This window comes from Capsicum annuum, unplaced genomic scaffold (genome assembly GCF_002878395.1).
Source record: "Capsicum annuum cultivar UCD-10X-F1 unplaced genomic scaffold, UCD10Xv1.1 ctg3578, whole genome shotgun sequence".
Classification (NCBI taxonomy): domain Eukaryota; kingdom Viridiplantae; phylum Streptophyta; class Magnoliopsida; order Solanales; family Solanaceae; genus Capsicum; species Capsicum annuum.
In genome coordinates this window covers 1-12,530 of record NW_025842717.1, presented here as the reverse complement: position 1 = coordinate 12,530, position 12,530 = coordinate 1, and the positions used below count along the sequence as shown (strand labels likewise).

Sequence of the window (12,530 nt, the reverse complement as noted above, 5' to 3'; positions counted from 1 at the left end):
AGTGATTGTCAGCAAATATGGTCAGAATAAGCAGTGGTGCTCAAATCTAGTCAACACTACCTACGGGGTTTTAGTTTGGAGAACAATTAGGAGCTTGAGGAGTCAGTTGGTCAGGGATATCACTTTCAAAGTAGGCACAGGAAGCAGAATTAAGTTTTGGAAAGAACTATGGATTGGTCAGGAAGGCTTCCTATCCTGATCTGTCCATTCTTATTACCAATCCAAATGCAATGGTTAACGAAATATGGTCTCTTCAAGGATGGAATCTGAGCTTTAGAAGACTCTTGAATGACTGGGAAATTGGAAAAGTAGCTGATCTGCTACAGTTGGAAGATGACTCAATAAGATGGAGGCACAACAACGATGGAAAAATTTTAGTAAACAGGTTATACAAAAGGAAAGTGCAAGCTCTACCAGGGAAAATTAGTGGCCCTTGGGGGAAGATTTGAAAGAACAAGGTACCAGTCAAGGTTAGATGTTTTTCATGGCTAGTTTCTAGAAGGGCCTATCTCACCCATGAAAATCTCCAAAGAAGAGGTTCCCATATAGCATCTTGGTGCTCCCTTTGTAATGAAACAAATGAGACAAATAATCATTTGTTTCTACATTGAAAAATAACTTCCCAGTTGTGGGCATTATTCTTGGACTCGACACAAACTAGATGGACCATGCCAGAACATTCTGTTGACCTTCTAAGCTGCTGGACTAGGAGTGGAGGGAGTAAAAGTTAGAAGAAGTGGTGGGATATGATCCCCTTGTATATGTTGGACAATTTGGAAAGAAAGAAACAAGAGATGCTTTGAGAATGCTGTTGAATCAGTTCAGAAAATTAAATGGAACTGCATGAGGACTTTCTATTTTTGGTGTAAAGAGGAGGGCATAGAGGATGCTCGACAAATTTTAGATTTTGTATAATCCTTATAGGTTTTTTGGTGTAGCAAGTTTTTGCTCTAGCTTTGAGCCAGCTGTAAATCTGTTTTGATGGTAGTCAGCATCTCCTTAATAATGAAGAATACAACATTGCCTTTATCAAAAAAAAAATTCATCAGACAACTTACTGATGTACTTCCATGGACCCTCTCTTTTGCCTCCAAGAGATAGGATTGACTACTTGTCAGAGCCTGTTTTTTAAGTTATATTAGTTTGTTTTCTCAGTCTCTGTTTTATTGATCTAGATAAATTAATCAAGAATTTTTTAGTTCTACAGTCTGCTGTTAGTGACTATAACTACCAGAATATAGAGCTTTTGCTTAGAAGTCTGCTTCAGAAGTCACTTCCATTTAGAGCCTTAGTTGTGAGATCCTGATTTAGGTCCTGCAAATGCAATCTTGTCTTATACTGCCATCTAAGTGCAACGGCTTCCTTATAATTTTTTTGTATGTAGCTATTATGTAGGTACGAGCGTAAGTCAGTTCTCAGGTTCTTGGAGACTTCCGAAAGCTATAGGGTGGAACTCTGCTTGCATATATGCCAAGAGTATGGAGTTATTGATGCAGCTGCTTTCTTGTTAGAAAGGGCTGGTGACATCGGGAGTGCCCTTCTCCTTGTTATATCTTCACTCAATGAAAAATTCACCTGCTTGATACTGTTGTTGAAAGTGAACATTGTGATACGGCTCCGGAACATTTCAAAGCTATTTTAAGCAAGAAAGAGGTCTTTTCCCTCTAATATCCTCTTTCATGATATGATTTGTCTTGTTAGGTCTAGTGCTTCAACATCGTATCTTATTGCAGGTCACTGACATACTAGAGATTTTGCGCACTTGTATTGGACTGTGCCAGAGGAATAGCCCCCGCTTGGATCCGGATGAAGCAGAGAGTCTGTGGTTTCAATTGCTTGATTCGTAAGCCAATTGCCTTTATTTGCTTACTCTTTGCTTACTTTTATTATCCATGTTCGCCAAGTTTCACAATAGCAACACTTCAAATTCTAGCGTCAATAAATTTACCATTGTCAAAAAAATTCTACTGGCAACTGCTTCCCTTCAGGTCACTTGAAATATTTAGTGCCATATTTCACTTACTTCCATAGGATAGTATTCCTGTTGGTATTGGGCTATACACCTCCTGAACAATGATCTCCAAGTTAATGTGAAATTATCGACATGTTAGTAGACTGGGGTACATAATCATTAAGAAACTGCAATGAACTCCAGTCTAGAAATAAACGTCTACTGGAGATTGCAGCCGGCATGACTACTTGAGATAACAGCCAACAGATTTTTGCTGAATAAAGAAAATTGTAATTTATTATATCATGAATACTAATAATTATAGGTGTCAATAATGATTCTGGTCTTAGTTTCCCTAATCAATTGTTGCATCTCAGTAGGTTTATGAGTTCACAAGATCGTTAATTAGGAATCTCCCTGTTTAGCTATTTCACTGAAATCGAAAATAGAACAAGTTCTTTAACTTTTCTAAATGCTTAATGTTCTGCATATACTAGAAATTCAATTCAATAAAACAGCTTGTAGAATTGGAAAAGCTTACATTTTTCAAAGTTCCACATGTTCCCAAATTAAATAACTTTCCATCTACAAGTATTATTCTCGTCAAAATAAGTATGCTCCGTATATGTTTGTTTGATCTGAGATCTTTTAAAAGTACATTTACTTTATTGAAAAAATCATCTGCAAAACCTGCTTGTTGATTCCCTCTTTTAATTCCTTGTATAGTTTTTGTGAGCCTTTGGTGGATTCACAGGATCATAGTATAATAAGAAATAAAGATGAAGAACGTGCGCAAGAAGGTGAGCCGGCTTGCAAAATTCAATGGAAGGTGTCAAAATCTCATAGGAACACTCACATCCTCAGGAAATTGATCTCTGCGTTTATCAAAGAGATTGTTGAAGGAATGATTGGATATGTATGCCTCCCAAGGATCATATTAAAGCTTCTTTCAGATAATGAGACCCAGGAATTTGGTGATTTCAAACCTACTATACTGGGGATGCTTGGAACATATGATTTTGAGAGGTGGATTTTGGTAGGTTATTTTTTATGTTTCTTATTCACATCTCTATTTTTTAAGTATGGTGTGCCAATAAGATTTTCATTAACATTATCCATTCTCTGTTTATAAAATTGTAAATTGCTTTTGTTAAATAGTTTTTCCCTTGTTTGGTGTCTGAATGTATTCTGTTGGCCCACACCTTTTTCTTTATTGGTTGTAGAAAGAATTCCCATATCTGGCTATTCAATGTGCTAAACCTTTAGATCTGTATTTCTCACTAGGATACCTTTGATTAATTGATGAAAATATGAGAAAGTGAAAATAATAAATGTCCTCTTGTGCACGAGTTGCCTTTTTCTTCTGTTTTGTATTCTTGCATCCGTGATATCCTTTGGAAGTAACTTTTTCTGTTGCTTGAATCCCAATTTCAAATATTTAGACTTTTATATTTGGAATCTCAATGTGGAAGTTGATTTTGCAACGACGTTGTGTAAGTTATTCTTTAGAAAAGCTGGTAGTGATCCCTTTCACCACGAACTAGACTTATTTTGTCTTTGTAGCTGGAGATACAGCACAATCATCATTCTTGACTTCTAACGAGAACAGCTAATTTGAAAAAGAAGAAAAATAAAGTAGTAAAAGATTTGGTAATTTTCATTGGAATTAGTGCAATGAAGTTCATATCAGCAAACTAATATCACTGCGTTAGACTTTTCACTTGCCATTTTATCCTGTAAAGGCCTACTAGGTTTTCCGAGTTTTCCTTCTTTGTCCACTCCTCAAAGTAACTTTACCAATCTCTGACAAGTATTCTCATTAGACTCTTCTTCCACTCACTGTTACAGGATACCGCTAAATCTTTGATTGAAGATGATACATATTCCTCGTTGAGCTTACTGAAGAGAGGAGCTTCTCACGGATTTGCACCTCGGAGCCTCCTATGTTGCATTTGTAACTGTCCCCTCACAAAAGATTTCTCTGTTTCTAGCATTCAAATTTTTAGTTGTGGTCATGCAACACATCTGCAATGCGAACCTCAGGAAAGTGAAGCATCATTCAAGGGTAACTCAGCTGGATGTCCTATTTGTATGCCAAGAAAGAATTCCAAGAAGTTGAGAAGTAAATCAGTCCTTGTGGAGAATGGATTGGTGAAGTCTATATCAAAATCCCATCAAACAAATGGGATGACTGGTCCATATCTGCACGAGAATGATGGTTTCGACAACTCTTACGGACTTCAGTCAATTTCAAGGGTATGAAAATTCACTTTTAATAATTTTATGCTTGATACTCCTATGTCCCCACTCTGCACCCCAAAAATCTAGGCTCGTCTGATGACATGTGAAATTATACAGTTTGACCTCCTCCTTAATCTTCAAAAAAGCCACCAGTCAGTGCAAATAGAGAATATCCCTCAGTTAAGGCTTGCACCACCTGCTGTGTACCATGAAAAGGTTAAGAAAAGAAATGTTCCCTCAGCTGGAGAAAGCAGCAATGGTCTGGCAAAAGCAGAGAAACTAAGCAGGAGCAAGCACCTCAGAGATATAAAAGTGAAGGGATCATCTTTAAGGTTCCCTCTAAAAACAAATATATTTGGTGAGATTGTTGTTCTGTTCTACACATGCTTGATTCTTAGATATGTGCGTCATATTTCTAAAGCTTGTTTAAATGGTCATCTTTGTAGGAAAAGAGAAGAACATTAAGTTGTGACAGCACTCGGACTGTTAAGGTTGGGCAATCTTTTGTAGCTGCGAGCTGTTAATCCTATCATTATTTCTGGATATATGTTCACTAGCTTGTATATTATAGCAGAAACTGAATTCACGAGAGGGAGAAAGTATGGCTAGTACTCAGCCTGAGGTTAGACATTTAGGGGTTGTTTGGGGTGAGGTATTAAGACAAATTATCCCGGGATAAAATAATAGTCCCGGGATAAACTTTTTAATACATCGTTTGGTTTGGCAATACTCGAGATAAATTATCCCGGGACTAATAATAGTCCCGGGATAAGTTATACCACATATTTGGTGGTATAAGTTATCCCATCTTAATTTATCCTTGGATAATATTATAAAATGATAAAAATACCCTCAATCCATTACAAACACATTGCTCCAATCTTTTTCATCTCCTTTTATTTCTTCAATCTCTAATTCTTGCTTTTGAAATTGAAAAAAGATTATTGATAGCTACTTGATTATCTAAAACGCGTTATTTATGACAAATTAAAAGGATTAAAATATCTTATTTTGGAACGACGGAAATATATGACTAAGAAAAATTAACCTCTTATTAATTGAACTTTACATTTTTTTTCATCTCATTGCTTGTGAATTTTATAAATTTATACGCTATTTTCCTATATAAAGGATCAAAATATAAAATTAACAAATTAAAAATTAAAATATGTTAGATTCATATATAATAAGAATCAAAACTAGGTACTATAATTTTTTATATATCCAACAAAATATAAGTACTATAAATTTTTAAGCATAAAAAAAGGAAACTCAACATTTACTTTTTCCTTCCAAGTGTTATTTTTGTGAATTGATAACACAAAGTTCATACTACGCAATGAAAAAATTAATTAAAGTAAGTAGATTTTATAATAATAATTATCATTCACAGGTAATCTGTAAAATATTTTAGCAACTACAAAGGCCTTGCTTAGCTTAATACACATTATCGTTTCACAACTGACTCTATTGTTCAATTACATATTTTAAATTAAATAGTTTTTTAATCACTTGAAAATTGATATTGTGTATATCAATTAAAATGAATTTCAATATTTTATGTAATATGAGTAATATGTGTTTAAATGAAGTGACATGAACAACAAATTTTCTTTTACTTTAACAAACTTAAGTTGGAAGTTTTTATTTCAAACTATATAAGATGTAGTAAGTTTTTTTTTTTAAACGCACACGGCATAATCATGGGAAGACACACAAAAAATTTAAAGTTAATAAGATGAAAGTTTTATTTTTAAAATACACACGATATAATCATGAAAATGCACACACACAAAAATTAAGCTAAACAAGATGAAAGTTTTATTTTTAAGAATAAATATTTAAAGTTTGAAAAGAAATATATATAAATAAAAAAGAAGTTAAATAAGATGGAGGGTATTTTGGCAATCAATTAATTTATTCTTAAAAATTTTACCATGCATATTACTTTAAAAACAATAAGAAGTAATCTTAGCATAACTAATCTCAATATAACTTATCCCAACATAACTAATCCAAGCATAACTACATTCCAACCAAATGACCCGTTAGGATGTTTCTGCTCTGTACATTTGGTAGCTTTATTTATAAGACGAGGGTACAAATGAGTTGAAACCGAATCACCATTTCACATTCAATGAGCCTTTAGGGTTAACTCGAAACTAACATAATTTTATCTAATGTTAATGAAGTGGCATAAATGAACTTCTGGAAGCAAATGAATGACCAATGGTGGGAAATGATGTCAACTAATTTTGCGAAAAAATGATGCAGACTTTTTAATTATATTTAAATTTTAAGTATGTTGGATTGGTCAAAATAAAGTAGCATCACAGAAAGATGATACATAGAGATGATCACTTGATGCGACTTACGATGATCACTTTATGTGGCTTATTTGTTTGTTTTTTTATTTCATTTCTGGTGTCACGTTATTCATATTACATATTTACATCAAACTACAGTTAGTTACCATAGTTGAGTGATAAAATTAAGGTGAGAATGTAGGGATGGAAAGTGGTGCGGTTGCGGGTAAACCCGCGAAAACTTCAATTCACTCTTTCCCGCATAACATAATTTGCTATTTTGAACTAGCATAAACCCAACTCGAAATAATTTGTTTTTTTTTTCTTCAACTAGAGTGTAAAATATTAGCACTTCGTTTTGTAACTTTTTTGTTGATTATTTCTTGTTATTTCACTTGTTGTTACTATTGTGTCTTATTAGCCTTACCTTTTTATTTTTAGCCTTACCTATTTGCGTGACTTTTTATTTTATTTTTCTCTTATTAAGTAGTGGCAGTGATGGTCAATGGTAGACTACGGTCAGCGGCGGAGCCAGGATATTCGCTAAGGGGGTTCATAAGTGAACAAACTAATTAACCGAAGGGGGTTTAACATCTAATATATATACATAAATATAATTTTAACCGTGTATATATAGCATAATTATTCACTGAAGGGGGTTCGGATGAATCCCCTCGGCAAAGGGTAGATCGGCCACTGACTACGGTCATGTCATAGGTTGGGGTCGGGACTAAAGCCCAGGTTGAGGTTGGGGTTTGGGTTTGGTATTGGGGTAGGGTCGAGTCTAGGGTTAATTTCGGGATCGGGGGCGGGGGGTAGTAAGGTTAAGTGGGATAAGGGAGCCTCTAGATCGAGAATTGAGTCTTGCAACATAGGGACTCTTCAAGGTAAGTCCGTAAGCTCGTGAAGATTCTTAGGAAGAGGGGAATTAGTATAGCTTGTGTACAGGAGACAAATGGGTAGGTTCTAACGCGAGGGATGTGGACGAGTATAAGTTGTGGTACTCTGGTAGCATGAGGCATAAAAATGGGGTAGGCATATTAGTGGATGAAGAGCTTAAGGGGCAGGTGGTGGAGGTTAAGAGAGTCGACGATAGGTTGATGTTGATTAAGTTGGTCATTGGAGGATCTACGCTGAACATTATTAGTGCCTACGCTTCGGAAGCGGGCTTGGACGAAGAGGAGAAGAAAATCTTTTAGGAGGTTTTGGATGAGGTCATGAGAGGCAATCCGAGCTATGAGAAGCTTTTCATGGGAGGGGATTTCAATGGGCACATTGGGTCTTTATTGAGATGTTATGATGATGTACATGGAGGGTTTGATTTCAGAGAAAGAAATGAAGGAGCAACTTCACTTTTGGATTTTGCTAGGGCCTTTAGGTTGTGGTAGCGAATTCGAGCTTTCCGAAGAAGGATGAATACCTTATTGACATTCGTAGTTCGATGGTTAAGACTCAGATAGATTTTTTGTTCCTTAGGAAGGGTTGATAGAGTGTTATGTAAAGCCTGTAAAGTCATACCTAGCGAGAATATTTTGACTCAACATAAACTCTTAGTGACGGACCTAGAAATTTAAAAAGGTATAAAGAAGAGAAAGGTGAAGGATCGGCTTAGGATTAAGTGGGGTAGCTTGGATTTGGACAATGCTTTTGGGATTGGGGAGAAGTTGACGACTATGGGGGCTTGTGAGAGTAGAGGGGATATGGATAGTATGTGGGAGACGACTGCCAATTGTATCAGGGAGACAGTTAGAGAGGTATTGGGTGTTTCAAAAGGTCGATCTGGCAAGTACCGAGGTGACTGGTGGTAGAACGGAGAAGTTAAAAAGAAAGTGGAAACTAAGAAGGTGGCTTATGTAAAGTTGGTTGAGAGCAAGGATGGTGAGGAAAAGCGGACGAATAAGGAAGAGTTTAAGTTAGTTAGGAGAAAGAGGCTAAGTTAGTGGTTACGACGACTAAGACAACAACTTTAGAGAGCTTGTATGTGGCTTTAGAGAAGAAAGACGGAGAAAAGTTGTATAGGCTTGCCAAGGCTAGAGAGCGGTGGGCCCGTGACCTTGACCAAGTGACGTGTATCATGGGGGGGATGGAAAAGTTTTGGTGGAGGATGCCCACATTAGGAGGGGTTGGCAGTACTATTTCAATAGACTCTATGAGGGGGATAAAGTTTTTGTGTTGGGAGACTTAGAGCACCGGAGAGGTGTCACGGTTACGATTATTGTAGGAATATTGAGGTTGAGGAGGTCAAAAGTGCTATCCGTAGGATTCAGATAGGTTGGCGACTGATCCAGATAAGATTTTGATGGATTCTTAGGGTAGGTATGAAGTAGTTGACAAAGTTGTTTAACATCATTTTTAGGGTGGCGAAGATGTCTGAAGTTTGGAGATGGAGTACGATGATTTCACTGTATAAGAACAATGGGGATATTCAGAGTTAAAACGATTATAGGAGTATCAAGTTGTTAAGTTATACTATGAAAGTTTGAGAAAAAGTGATAGAGTTGAGGCTGAGGAGGACCATGACTATTTTTAAGAATTAGTTTGATTTTATGCTAGGTCGCTCGACTATTGAGGCCATTTACCTCGTGAGGGGGTTAGTGGAACAGTTTAGAAAGAGGAGGACGGACTTACACATGGTGTTCATCGATCACGAGAAGGCGTACGATAAAGTCGCGGGGAGATTCTTGGAGGTGCTTGGAGGCTAGAGGTATGTCCATGGCATATACTAGGTTAATTCAAGACATGCATGAAGGAGCGAAGACTCTGTGAGGACGGTGGGAGGAGATTCAGAGCACTTTGCAGTTTTGAAAGGGTTGTAATAGGGATTATCTCTCAGCCCGTTCTTATTTATCTTGGTGGTGGATGTTTCAACACGACGTATTCAAGGAGAAATGTCTTTGTGTATGTTATTTACTGACGATGTTATGATAATTGACGAGACTCAAGGAGGAGTTAATGATAAGTTAAAGGTTTGGCGACAAACCCTAGAGTCGAAAGGGTTTAAGTTAAGCAGGACTAAGATAGAGTACTTGGAATGTAAGTTCAGTGGTTTAATCATGAGGCTGATGTGGTAGTGGAGCTGGATTCTCAGGCCATTCAAAAGAGGGATACTTTCAAGTATCTTAGGGCTATGATTCAGGGGAATAGAGAGATAGACGAAGATGTCACGCACCATATTAGTGTAGCATGGTTGAAATGGTGGCTCGCTTTGGGAGTCTTGTGTGATAAGAAGGTGTCTACTAAGCTTAAAGTTACGCTCTAAAGAATGGTATTCTGATCAGCTATGTTATATATAGCGGAGTGTTGGCCAATTAAGAACTCCCACATCCAAAAATTAAAGGTGGCGGAGATGAGGACATTGAGGTGGATGTGTGGATGTATCAGGCAAGTTAGGGTTAGAAATGAAGTTATTCGAGAGAAGGTAGGAGTGGCTTCAGTGGAAGACAAGATATGGAAAGTGAGGTTGCGATGGTTCGAACATGTGATAAGGAGGTGCGCGGATGCTCCTGTATAGAAGTGTGAGAAACTGACTATGGATGATTTTAGGTGGGGTAGAGGTAGGCCGAAGAAATATTTGAGGGGGTGATTAGACATGACATAAAACGGTTACAGCTTACGAAGCATAAAACCCTTATAGAAAAGTGTGGAGGACGCGAATTAGGATAGAGGGTAGTGGGTAGGAGTGCATCCGTAATAGTAGGGAAGAGTGTTATGTTTGTATTTATGTTTGTGGTTTCTTGTTCGTAGTGTTTTGATGATGTTTGTGATCTCGAATAGATAATTTATAGTATTACTCTGTCGATGTCTTTTTTTATTATTATCTAACGGTATGTTATCCCATTTCTGTTATTTCCTTCTACTGGTACGCAGAATCTGTATATGCAGAACAACAACTTCAACTAGTTCAAGTTTAAAAACAAGAACTCAATGAAGTACAAAAAATACCCTCAACACAAGAAAGAGATTTTTCTTAGAAGTGTATTTTATTTTTAGAAATTAAGATGAAACAGAAATGGCCAAGTCATCCGAATTCACGGAGTTTCCTTAAGGAAATAATTCCTCTCACTGTACCCGAGGTTGTGAAACTTTTTCTCCCAGGATAAAATGGCTAAACAAACCAATTGTAGCGGTACCTCAAACAACTGGGATATCTTCGAACGCACAGAACGTTTTTTTTTATCACACAGAGTAATTTTGAAGTTAGGAAGAATTTTGTATTTTGAAAATTTTGTATTTAAACCTGTGAATGAAAGTAGGTTTATATAGCCATAACATGCTTCTTTGAATAGGTGACATTGGTTCAATTAAATGGTGTGTCTTTTTTGGAATTCATGTCCTTTCATCTAAAGAATATGTCTTTTCCCAAACAGGCATACCAGTTCACGAAACAGTGACACCAGTTCGATGAAGTATTGCATCAGTTTAAAACACTTATTCGAATTCTGCATGCATGTATAAATGGGGGTTCGAAACACTGCAGGAAATTAGAAAAAAAAATTTACTGCGTCTGCATTTTCCCTTTGGTATTTTTCGAAATTCAAATAAAGTTTATCCAAAAAAATAAATCTTATTGATCATTCCAAATCCGAAGCCAAACCAAGCAATGACGACGACAACACAAGGCATCTTTATTTTCTTGTCTCACTTATCATGTGGAGTAAGTGTTCATTATTATAAACACTCCAAAGTTCTTTTCTCCCACCAATATGGGAGACTTAGAGAATTTTTCAATTTTGGGAGTACACTTTTCAAATCGGTGTCTCCTTTCCTCCATCATTTTTCTCTCCATTTTCCATTCACACTTTCTTCACACTTTGAACTCAACAATTTCGTTGTTTATTTTTATGTTTTTTATTTGGTATACTACTATCTGTCCTGAGAGGAGGGTCTATCGGAAACAACCTGTCTACTTCATCTAAGGTAATGGTATGACCTACGTACACTTTACTCTCTCCAGGTCCCACTTTGTGGGAGGAAATACACTGGGTATGTTGTTGTAAATGGGTAGTACTATATATATATATATATATTATATATATAATATAGTAGCCAGGATATTTATGCTCGTTGCATGTTCTGGGAAGATCCCATCCTGATTAATTTTACAAAAGGGAGTTTGGCGCTTGTAAGTAAATACTAGAATGTCTGACTAGAGCATATAGCATTTACAACCACCGGAGGGACTACAAAGATCTTCACCCTATAGAAAAACTCTTTTTACCCCTTCCTTTGCTAGCAGATCAGTGACCTTGTTCTGTTTGCAGTAGCTGTGCCTTACTACCGGATGTGCCTGTCTTCACATCAATAACTAGCATTCAGAGAATAATAGAAGTTTAAGGTAGGAGGAGCCTGTTTTAGCCTTGCCATTACCTCAGTTGAGTCAGTGGTGATCCGTACAGGCACCAAACTGTTCTCCAGAACTACTTGAAGACCCTGCATGATGGCTGTTAATTTTGTCCATTTTTTTGGTAGCATTGGAAAGTCCTTTCATAAAGCCAATTATCCAGTCCTCCCTGCTATTTCTAATGATTTCCCTGTTCCACCTATGCCCGAGTTACCAAGGCATGAACGATCAATAGAATCCACTGATTCAAAGAAAGTGTTAGTGAATGATTGCTTTTGCATTCAGGGTTGATACAGATGCCAATAGAGTGGAGGAAAGAGCTAGTGAGGAGTCTGTTTGTGGTTCAGGAGCCAGAAGTGTTTAGTTACTCCTTTTTGTAATTATGCATAGTATTATGAAGTACTCCCTTCATCTCATTTTATGTGACGTAGCATGAGTTGTGATTGACCATGGAGTTTGACAAATATTAAAAGATTTTGCAATGTTTCAAAATAATTTTTTTTTTTAAAAATGAATTTTTGAATAGAAGTACACGTTTGTGGACTTTTTGCCAAATAAATGGGATCCACACTAGCAAGATGTTAGCAGTCTCATTAAATATTTGTCAAATAAGATAGAGAAAATACATAAAGACTCCCTGATCTTGTTCGAATTTTTCAAAAAGACACTTCAACTTTACTTTCGACCTATT

The 12,530-nt window shown here is 36.6% G+C and overlaps 1 protein-coding gene across 1 annotated transcript; it reads left to right on the top strand.

Annotated features, from left to right (window-relative positions):
* Window positions 1-230: 230 nt before the first annotated feature.
* LOC107868167 (vacuolar protein sorting-associated protein 8 homolog) lies at window positions 231-5,061 on the top strand. The gene is given in 9 exon segments (XM_047403191.1): window positions 231-385; window positions 1,156-1,294; window positions 1,385-1,604; window positions 1,607-1,653; window positions 1,734-1,843; window positions 2,678-2,987; window positions 3,800-4,207; window positions 4,310-4,550; window positions 4,639-5,061. Coding segments are annotated over 9 exon segments (1,656 nt in total). The 3' UTR covers window positions 4,665-5,061.
* Window positions 5,062-12,530: the final 7,469 nt, after the last annotated feature.